Consider the following 11572-nt stretch of genomic DNA (forward strand, 5'->3'; position numbering starts at 1 on the left):
GGGACGGACAGAGACGGAAAAGAGGCGAATAGAGATTCAAAGGGATGGGAAGAGATGGAAAAAGCTCGCAGAGAGAGAGAGAGAGAGAGAGAGAGAGAGAAGACGGTCGCTGACAAGCCGGAGAAGAACGGCTGGTCACTTTCACCGAGTTATCGCGTATCCGGCGCAATTCGGCCGAGCTTTCGGGGGTGAGTTACGCTTGCGCAAGCCACGGACGCGAAGTGGAGGCTAGAGCGACGTGCAACACACGATGCGAGCTTCAGTTTTCTCCAGGGCCTTGTCGGGAAAAATTGCCGCTCCGCGACAGCTTGACGCTCTCGTCCGCGTCGCGTCGGTCCCGCGATACCGATCTCCCCTTTTTCCAACTTTTCTTACCACAAACTCGCTCACCGTCAGAATCGTGATTCATTTGAAACATTTCCCAGCATCTGATGCACGTCATCTTTATCCACGTGTCCCCGTCTGAAAGTCACCCCGAAGATCGAAAACTTCGAACGCGCAACCCCATGTGTCGATTTAATTTTAGCCGATGGTGACGAAAGGATGGTCGTCGGTAGATCGTGGTCGTGGTTTGGCGAATTGTATGATCGGGATCAGCACGAATGATCTCTGGGGCCTTTCTGTCGAAGGAACAGGTCGTTTAAATTTTGTGGTGAGTCGCTTGGTGTTCGGATGGGGTGCCGAAACGCGGAGCCGCTAAACTTGACGCGAGAAATCCACCCCCGCGGTTGAAGAATCGTTCAAGAGACTGTATGGACACGCAAGCCGTAGAACACCATGAAGTCATCGAGAAAAATCCTGCAGAGATTGTTGACCGGGTCTCCGTGAACAGCTGCCCCCCAAGCAGTTTCCCCGACAGATTCCAAGACTTCTTCGCTACACTAAACGAGGACTTCAACGATCTGCCTAGCATGCTCGAGGACAAGCTCATACCCAGGTGAACAGCGTTGCTGATCGCTAAGAATTTTCACCGTTTACAGTATCTTTGGTTTGGCGAAACTCTGTAGCAATAGATAAGTGGAAAAGCTTAGTAAGGATATTTAGAAAATTTAAAGAATGAACAAATTGTTTATGAAAAGACCGAATTTCTTCTTTAACGCTTTTATGCTAGGCTGCAGAAATGTGTGTTTACGTAATGAACTCTACTTCGGTGATTAGATCGTTTGCTACCGTTTGGTTCTTCAATTTTACATTAACTATAATCCAGTGTTAATTCCTGTAAAACTTGTAAATTGGAGACTTATCTGGAAGCTTTGATATAGAATAAAATATCGCTAAAATAGCGATTATTTGATTCCCAGTTCAAGTGAAAAGAAAGAAAATTAATTTAAAGCTAATCTATAAAATTGCTGTAAATCGCATTAGTATAACTTATAATTTTCTAAGCTTCCATCCTGAAATAATTCGAATTTAAAATGTCATTCCATTTATTCAATCTAAAATAAAATTCTATTCTTCAGTTAATTATGAAGATCATCCTGTAACGAATTCATAATTAACGATTAACTAATAACAATATAACGTCTCAACGAATGAAGGTAAATGAATTATAGCACGGATCACCGCGATGGAAAAACATATTCAGTACCTTCCGAGTTTTCAGTTCGAAGGAAGGGCTGCTTTCATGCATTAGCAACCTCGTGGCACCTTGGGTCAATCAAGCTCGCCCCGGCAATCTTTGCTAATTATTAATACAGACGGTAAATTGTCAAGTTGAAATAGACGTCTGATCCCCGTGAATTCGCCGAGCATTCAGCTTCTCGTCGAAGTTCAAAGGGGACGTTTCCGGTTTCGTAGGACCGCAGCACCTATTCCGAACGATAAGTGCGACTACATTGGGGAACTGATCTGATTAGATTAATCCGATTATGCTGCATTGTGTCCGATGGCGCGACCGTAAATGATTTGCGTATATATCTATCAATTTTCGAATAGAGTTTACACGCTCTAGATGATCGCGCGTGTTCACGGGTACCGAGGAGAGTTCGAGGGATTGTTTTAGTACTTCGGAAGTCCTACGAAAGCTTCGGACCCTCGTGAATATCGAATTCCTGCGGCGAATCAAATCCGCCCTCGGTGTTACAGTGACTTGTAGCACGCCTCATCTATTTTCGAAATCATGGCCACGCGTGGAAATTGTTGCGCGACTTCCGACTCGTTTAACGTGTTCGCCGTCACGAAAAATCGTATTATGTCGACGCGTTTCGGTTAATGAGACTGAAACTGGGCTGAAACGGCTGCTGTTTTAACACTATTCCTACCGGGACCGGTCAAATGACCGTTTTCAAATTTTCAATTGGAATTTCCTACATTCAACGTAAGTGAATCGCCTTTAAACTTTACGACTTTTCCTCATATATATGTATGATACATTTTTCAATATTCGCTTATTTTTTTATTGTTTATTTTCTGAGAAATATTTGTAGTCTGTCTTACCTACCACGACCGGTCATTTGACCGGTAGTATGATTAATACATTTTTATAATAGTTTCTCTCTAAGATTCAATGCCAAAACTATAAAGTCGTTACAAACAAAAGGTAATGTAGTTGTGGCACGATTTTATCCGAGAAGTACCTTCCAGAAAATGGTTTACTGCACTTCCAAGTGTTTACAGTTCTCGCTCGACTATAGGGTTAGCGTTGTTTATTTGCTTGATTGATATCCAACACGGTCCAGATCCTCGAATGTTCTTACGCCATCTTATCTACTATGACGCAAAATAAATAAACTTATAACTGAAGAAAATGTATAGAGGTCTTCCCACGAATTCAAATCAGTATAGTCTTGCGACACGAACAGAGTGCATCGAAACGTGAAAGTCGCAAAGAGCATACTTGGCAGTCTTTTATTATTATTTTGTAATATTTTATATTGTATTACGTGTTATAAGTGCAATTTTGTACGATGTACGTAGCAAATATATAATAAACGGTTTTTCATATTTGGGAAAAAATGAAAGTAGAGAACCATCAGTTCCTCTTGGAGAGTTTGTCACTATGAAATTAGCAGAACCGTATGTGGAAGAAATATAACCACAGACAACTTTTTTACAAGCCTACCTATGGCAACAAAACTTTTAGCAAAAAAAACTATGATTGTTGGGACAATTAGAGCAAATAGAAAAGAGCTACCAGTACTGGCAAAACTGAAAAACGACGACATGGCACTTTTCTCAACCAAACTCTATCGCTCAAATAATTGTATGTTGAAAATTTACAAAGCCAAACCATGAAAGAAAGTTCTAATTCTCAATTCAATGCACAACTCCGTACAAGTTGAAGAAAATGACACCCGAACACCGGAGACAATTCAATTGTACAATAGCACCAAATTTGGCGTAGATGTGACCGATCAAATGGCCAGAAATTATTCGGTGAAATCTAAATCTCGGAGATGGCCTTTGCAAGTATTTTTTAATATCTTGGATTTAGCCGGGATAAATGTATGGGTGTTATATAAAGAAACTACGGGAGGAGAAATTACAAGACAGGAATTTCTATTCCAATTGGCAGAAGAACTTCCCATCGAATACCAACAAGAGCTCGGCAAAGAAAATCAAACAATACCCATCGCAAGTACAAATACAGGTTCCAGTGAACGGAAAACATGCCAGATAAGGTATTGTAAAGATAATAAGACGAAAAAAATCTGTCTAAAATGTAAAAAGTACGTATGCGGAAAATGTACATTTGAGAAACGCATATATAAAAAATGCGACGAAAAAGAATAAAATGTAGATTATGTACTCTTGAACAAAAGAAAATATATTCTTATACTGGTAAACTGGCTATTGGTCTGCATACAACATTGAAAAATATAAATTGTGAACGACCGGTCATTTGACCGGCCGCGGTAGGAATAGGTATACGTGAAGTGTCGGTAGGAATAGTGTTAATGCGGAAGCAAATTTTCGCGATTCCCTTTTCTATTTTCTACAGATCCGATTTTATAAAGACTAATTTTTAAGGACCGTATTTTCAAAGGACCCTATTTTTTATAGATTCTATTTTCTAAGGAATCTGTTTTTTAATGACGTTCACGGTAAAAATAAGTACATTGCAGAACAGTAAAATTATTCCAAAAATGTGTACACACTGTCGCATTATTTTCAGTTAATTAAAACTATTAGGACATAAAATAAATATCTACATAGCTCGCGTATCTTGCAATCCGTGCGCGCAACTTTTATTTTACTTAAAGATCCGCAGGAATGATAACAGTAAACTATAATTACTGCTAAAAGAAAGAATGAGTTTTTGTGTATTTATAGTCAGGTCATCACTTCTAAAGTCATTGGTGTTATTATTATTTACTTGCCATCTTCGCAGGTGTTTCTGCTTTTATCCAATGTTTTTACAGTATCAATATCTCCATAAGACATTCGACTAAAAAATATTTAATAAATATTACTACTAAAAAATATTTAACTTCATTCGAGTTACAAATTTGCTTGAATTCTAAACACGTTGGATACAATTAAATGGCCCTGTTCTGCAAATATCGTTCGATATAGGTAGCAAAATTATTCCGGTGATTTTCCGCATGATCAATAATTCTATTCAACAATGCAGACTTTTCGAAAGTATTAGAATGAGAAGCAAGTTTGTCCGGCCCATTCAGAGTTCCACAATGCCGCAAAGCAAATCAGGATCTCATTAAACTTTTCTGGAGCTACTGTAGTTGGTCAAAGAAAATCGAAAACGATGTATAAAGAACACGGTCTAATAATTGCCTTCGAAAAGTGGAGCAAAGTGCGAAACCTCTCTATGGTTCGAATGATTATGTGCGACGTGCTAGAGCGACTGTTGACGAACTTAAAATGCCCGGGATCAGAGGATTTCGATTATAGTGGCCCAAATTCCGGTTAAGACAGTATTGATTTGTCATTAGAATCTTAAACAAATAAGAGACCGGCAATACTTACAAATTCTATATACTTTAATCAGAAATGCCCAGTCTTCTAAATCGTGCGATTTACTTTAAATTCAGTATTGTATAATTTCACCGTTCGACGGTTTTGAGCTTTTACCTATTCCGCTTTCTTTGAATTTCCTATCTTGGAAAATGCTTCTGTTGGACCAAAAGTTCCTGAGATGTACTGTAGTTTGATATAGTGGATTGTAGATGTTTATAATTCGATCAATTTTGAAATAGTTCCGATGGGACAGGAATTACCAAGATGTACTACAACTTCAAGTAGTAAATGGTAAATAATTATAACTAAGTCATGATCAAAATATTTCTGATAAGCTATCAGAAAATAAAATCTATGATTTGAAGTAGTTACTTGTGGATGATTATAATTGAATCAATTTAGAAATACTTTGGATGGTACATCTGTTTCTAAACTCTAAAACAATCGATCACAGATGATTATAATTAAAACAGTTTCAAAATCCTTCTGATGGAACAGATGATTTTGAGAGACGCTATGATCCGAATGATAAATGGTCGCCAGTGATCATGATCTTGACTTGCTGATACTTTCTGAGCTTCAGAAGCAATTTGTGCAAAACGAGTAGCTTGCAAACACTCATTAAGACGCTTTTGAGCGTGGTTCGAAGTTCATGGAACGAGATGTAAATGAACCGCGAGAGCCAGATTCGAAAGCATACACTGAACTCGATCCCCATCCCTAGTCACCGGTATTGGTCCTCCTTTTCAAGGAGACTCATTAAAACTTGCGAGAGACGCGTTCCCGGGCTCGCTCCGGTGACTGAAAGTCGACGCAAGCGGTGCGTGTAATTTTTCCGCGAAGATTAAACGGACCGGATCCTCGACGTATTTTCCGCTTTCTTCCACGGACAACTTCTCATATTTTTTCGCTGTGGCTGTCGCGCCGGTGACTTCCGGAGAAAGCTGCTGGCTCCGTGCGCGGCAAAAATTTGGGTTAATGGTGTTTATTTTTTCGCAAATGTTTAAATACGCGGATGCATAAAACTGTCGGGAAATGCACAGCAGTTTTTTAACGACTCGTTTGCTCCCGATACTGCCTTCGCTCACGTCTCGCTTCTTCCGAATGGTACACGTAGCGTTCGATTTTTCCCGTGATTTATTTAATGTTCCGTTGAAACCTGTTGGCGTATTGTTTTTCTTATCCGTGATAGCCGCATTTATTTATGATTAATAGTATTACGTTGCTTTAAATATTGTATTGTTCGATGGCTGATTTTACGAAATTTTCTTTATCAGATTGGAAATCCCCAGTTTAATGCTTAATTTTGTAAAATCTGAAACGAACAGGTTCTGATGATCCTTCGCACCGAAAATGAAATATACGTGTTATTAATTTTATTCTGCAAATTCACATGCGCCATAAATGCGTAAAGATTCGCAATATAATTATTGCGTTCGCTTACACATGAAATTGCTTGTACTCTGTACCTTAATCCACATTGTTATTATTGTTATAGTTCGTTATACATTATTCATACGGGCTTTGAATAATTCATGGGATATGTTGGGGTTCACAGAATTAGAGTCATACAGATTAAAAATTTTAACGATAGATGGATCGATTGGTTTTAAATATTGCAAAAATATCGAGCGATTATCGCTTCGGAGCATACAACGGGATTAGTTGACCCCGTGCGACATATTTTTATAGTTCTTCCACCGATTCAGGTCGAATTTTATACACCACCGGCGTCTGCGCCTAATTGATGGTGACTTCCCGCAGAAATTTCATCTTGCCGCAGGGATAACAAACTCGGATGAAGATTTCAGTGGTTGGAACGATATACAAGTCGACGGAGCGTCAAAGTTTTATTGGATTCCAGTTTTCAAATTAATGAACTATTGCAAAGCCAGCACCATAATCGTGAAATACTGCAATCATTAAAGTCGTTTAAAACTTTATATATAACTCATTATTGTATATTTTAGATTATTTCTCGCTTGTAGGGAAATAGAAGAAGCATAAATAATTTTGCCGAAAATATTACATTAGAAAACAGTAGGTCTCATCACTGTGAAATTTCATTCGAAAAAGAACAATATTCTCTATGCATTACAAACCACAAAATGGATAGGTCACATTTAATAGGTCAAATATAACTATAAAGATATTAGGAAAATTTTAGGACATTGATACAATATCTTCAACATATTGCAATTATTCAACAAGAAAAGAGTTTTAATCTAACCTGTGTTTCTTACAATTAACGTAGATAATTTTTATTTTGCGTAACAGCCTAGTTTTCAATATACATAAAGTAAACATGTGATTGCAAAGTCTTCAAACATTCCGTGAATACATGATTTTGTTTAGTGGGTGATTGAAGGGTGGCGCATAGTTTCTGGAAAGGTGAATTTCTTACTAAATGGCAGCAAATGACCACAAAAATATAATTATCCGAATGAAACTCGTAACTTTAGAACTTCATAAAGCCGGATGAAAAATGGGGAAGATAAATTACCCAGAGACGGAAAAGTTTCTGAAGAAACTTCAGAAGAAAGATGGTGTTTTGCCATTTGTAAATTGTCAACAAGAGGCAAAATTCCTCAAAAGCGTCGACGTAAAGCAGGCTCAACAAATCTCATTAAGCAAACGGCAGGCATCGAAGACCGTCGTCTCACGATTTCTGTTTGCGCATACACACAGAGAACCCCAGCTCGCTAGCTTGCATAACGCTTTCTGTCGTGCCCGCTTAAAGTATAACGCGGACTTTCTTATGGCTCGTTGGAAATTCCGGTAAGCAAGCTCGCCGTAGTACTGTGAGCATAAAAACGCTTTCAGCCTATGGCCCCCGGTGAAAAATCGTCGCGCTGTTCCCCTTTCCGACGCGGCGTAGGGGAGCAATTGCTTTACCTTCTCTGGTCTAAAACAACCCGGTGGCGTTTTTCAGGCAGCAGGATAACCCGAACGCCGACCCGAAGGGCAGACGATGGAGCAGCAAGAGGGCATTCCAAAGACGGAGTAGCGAAGTCGAGGTTCGTCTGCATCGTAGTTCGATGATGGGCTCTCAGGGTCATGCGGCCGTCGACGCCCCGAAATCGCCGACCCCGTCCAGGCGACGTAGCTCCAGTATCGCGGTCGCCAGACCCACCCCTGACCTGCACAGGTGAGCTGGATCCACGTGGCGCGGCGTTTTAACATGACGCAAGGTGACCCAGCTGAACAATGTGTCCCTTGTGGCTGAGCAAAAGAGAATGAGATTACAGAATTGTTAGTTGTGCTAACAAAAATGTAACCGTGTGTGATTAGGATCATTTGTAATGTTATTTAGCAATTTTCGTCGATACATTGTTCTGGTACTTTGCAAAGTTAATTATCAGAAACTGTACAGTCGAATTATATTTATACTCGGGTAGATAATGATTCATCGTACTCGACTTGCAAAAATTTTCATGTTTCCTTTGTTAAAAACCAGGATTTGTGTAATCTTTGGAAATTCTGGTAGTATAATAAACACGTATTTGATATGACACGAAGAAATTGTAATTGGTATTGATACGGCGTAAAATCAACAATATATTGATGACAAGACAACAAAATTTATATTGTATTAATTACAATCTTCATTATCATACATACATCGATTATATGATTATATTATTATAACAAATATTGTAATATATATTTAATTTAACAATTTTGCGCCGGAATACTATTTATAGTATTCTAAAGGCTAAAGATTTAATCAGAGCTTACACGTCAACAACTTGATGTGATTTTAAGCTGCCCAGTAAATGAACGAACAAATGCAATTAAGACAAATGTTTTCTTGTATTTTGAGAAAGTATTTACAATGTCCCAAGAAAGATTATCATTATTAGTAGGTTTTTGGGAAAACATCGTAGAAGTCTTTTCTTCTTCAATATTCCTTTATTTTGGACGATTTCATAATTGTTTTGTAAATTCTGTAAAAACTTATAAGATCATTTAAAAATGTTAGCTCATAACGTTATAAAAATCTACACCTTTGCAAGAAGGTTCGAACGTTTAAATCTTCGAGCGAAAATTACTGAAACTTATAATAACGAATAATGTTTTATTTACTCGATAGAGCAACGTTTCATATAATAATTTTGTTTGTTTTGAAGGAGAATAGTGGGCCCGTTTTTGCGTCAAAGTATTACACAGTTAAGTTTCACGGATTTAATTGTTGCTAGGCGAGATTGGTTTTTAAGCTGATGCTTTTCGTACAGAAATAATCAAGTATTCGTTTGCGTAACTGCTGCATCCATCACTTTTATGCTAGCAAAGGTGAAATTGATGCGAAAGTTCTTTTCATCATACCCACACTCTTATGCATATATTGCCTCTTATTATACGTTCCCGACCTGACATCTTTTCCACGCGAAATGAAATTTTCTGTTCTGTTAAAAAACATTTTATTCAATATATATTTTAGACGTATTAAATTATTTTAGATATATAAGAGGCATAATGCAAGAGGTAAAATTGCCGCTTGAAAATCATTTGATTAAATTGTACGGCTTCTCACACGAATAAATAGTTCCATAGTGTATGCTATATTCAATCTTCCATTATAAGTAGTTGACAATTAATTTTGAATAATAATAGTATCGTTAAAATTATCACAAATTCAACGAAAGTACTTTCGCAGCCCACTTCCACATTTCCAGAGCACATTATTGATACAGAAAATTGTACTATCTTGGTAGCGAGTATTCGATCAAAAATGTGAATGATGATCAAAGTGTTTGTAACGTCAATCAAAATGTCCTCTTGACATTTACAAAAATAGAAACTTGATATACTATGAAAAATAGTAGAGGAACAACATTTCACATGTAGAGAACAAGCGTACCTACGTCGTTTATATGAATTAACAATCAGTTTGTTAATGCATTTTGCAGCTATGGTAACGAATATATAATTACAGATTTCGTATACGCACTGCAATATTATTATCCTTTCTACAGCTTACAAGTGCTCATGCCCCAATTATTTACGAAAGGTTTCAGATATTATCGTTTAATTAAAATTGCTTCACAAAGGGCCATCGACCAAGAATTCAAATGTCAAATACTTGCAACAATTAAAATCAGTAGCGAAGAAAAATACATTTTCCGTATTACGGATATAATATTGCTCAGATAAAAAGATTAAAAAGTACAATTTTATTATTTCATTTATCACTCCATCAAATTATAGCTTTAACAATAATTTTTGTAGTCAATGTTTAACATCAAAATAAAATTTCGATTGTTTGACCCAATTATAAAGAAGTTGTTTCATTTTAAAAGGATCACTGGATGGATCATTTCAGCCAATTGCAATTCTTACAAAAATGTTGTTCTGTTGTCTAGTAAACTAGTCCGCCTAGCATCTCAAAAAAAAAAAGTAGATCACTTGACCTACTTATAAAAAGGTTCAAAATGACAGTTCCGCATTTTTTATTCCAAAGATCTTGTCATCGTTACGATGTAACACACGTGAATTACGATTATAAATCGGTAAGTTTGGCGTGAAACTGCTGTTGAATATTTTCATGGCACACAGATCACTCGATCGAATACTCCCTGCCACGAGTAACGCATACATCGGTTCCCTAATTTCCTAATAATCAGCATCGTTCTAAGAAAATCGTCCGATCGACAGGTTTCTGCAAGCAGAGGCAGGTCCATGGGGTCACCTGTCGCCTTCGCCAAGGAGTCCCACGAGGACTCCGGCGATCAGTCCAGGTGCCGTGTCCTCCTCGTCTCACCTGAGCCCAGGAGCGAGTCCCGGTGGTCCGAGTCCTACGAGTCCAGCTGGTCCAGCTGGTTTAACATCCGGATCTCGTGGTCCAGGGCCAAGGCAATACCGCGGAAGGACCAGCAGCATGCCAGCAGTGCCACGACACAGGGTGAGTCGTGATTTACGTGTGCCATTTCTGTAGTCCTGTTAATTCCCGGCATTGCCCCAATGCCACGGTAAAAGCCGTCTATCGGAGAATATTGGCAGCAAACTTGGCTAGCCTTTATTCCGTCTGACGTTCCTCCAACTCCGGTTCTCTGAGCACAAGAGAGCATCGCGCCCTTTTTAGCTGGAATCGTCGAATCTTTAGCATTTAGCTGAGGAGTGATTGTTTTGAACAAATTTGGAGGTTTCTTTCGCTGTTTTGGGAACCACCCTATCGTGGTATTACAAATACATTATGAAAGAACTGTGTTACAGAGATCTAGTCAAGTGTTTCGTTATTATTGATATCCTTCTATGACTGTATTATAGAAGTAGAGTTTACGATTTAAGTAAATCATAACTAAGAACTAATTTGTGAGGTACACATTTTGTGCCTAGAACATTTAGTTTGATCGATGCAGGCGGAGTAACAATTAGATATAATATGTATTGTTAAGTATTAGTCGTGTACGTTGCTACAAAACAAATATTATAGGCACAGTTTCGTAACGAAGTTTCGAATGATATAGCTATTTTATATTTTACGATCATGTCTGACACTTTCATGTAATCGATTTGTTACTTTTTCGTGAAACCGGATAAAAATAGTGCGAAAGCTGAATGAACGGAGTCTCGTTGTGTTTATAGAACAAAATAAACGCGTCACCGTTAGTGGTTGGTCTATTGTTGACCCCTCGCCTTATAACGTCGTGTTCGC

General features: G+C 38.1%; 1 protein-coding gene across 1 annotated transcript; it reads left to right on the forward strand.

The window, feature by feature from the left end:
* Positions 1–383: 383 nt before the first annotated feature.
* On the forward strand, positions 384–11160 carry LOC144470933 (uncharacterized). Its single transcript, XM_078182537.1, has 5 exons — positions 384–937; positions 7850–8065; positions 9048–9086; positions 10573–10819; positions 11131–11160. Exons 1-5 carry the CDS (start codon positions 753–755, stop codon positions 11158–11160), a joined length of 717 nt encoding a protein of 238 aa, XP_078038663.1. The 5' UTR covers positions 384–752.
* The last annotated feature ends 412 nt before the right edge of the window (positions 11161–11572 follow it).

This window comes from Augochlora pura, chromosome 6 (genome assembly GCF_028453695.1).
Source record: "Augochlora pura isolate Apur16 chromosome 6, APUR_v2.2.1, whole genome shotgun sequence".
In the NCBI taxonomy this organism is placed as follows: domain Eukaryota; kingdom Metazoa; phylum Arthropoda; class Insecta; order Hymenoptera; family Halictidae; genus Augochlora; species Augochlora pura.

Excerpts from the sequence above, each read along its gene's own strand:
- LOC144470933 (XM_078182537.1), top strand. The coding sequence starts at position 753 with ATGGACACGCAAGCCGTAGAACACCATGAAGTCATCGAGAAAAATCCT. Across the intron at positions 8,066-9,047 it reads CCCACCCCTGACCTGCACAG|GAGAATAGTGGGCCCGTTTT; the intron begins GTGAGCTGGATC and ends TTTGTTTTGAAG. Across the intron at positions 10,820-11,130 it reads CAGCAGTGCCACGACACAGG|AGATCTAGTCAAGTGTTTCG; the intron begins GTGAGTCGTGAT and ends ACTGTGTTACAG.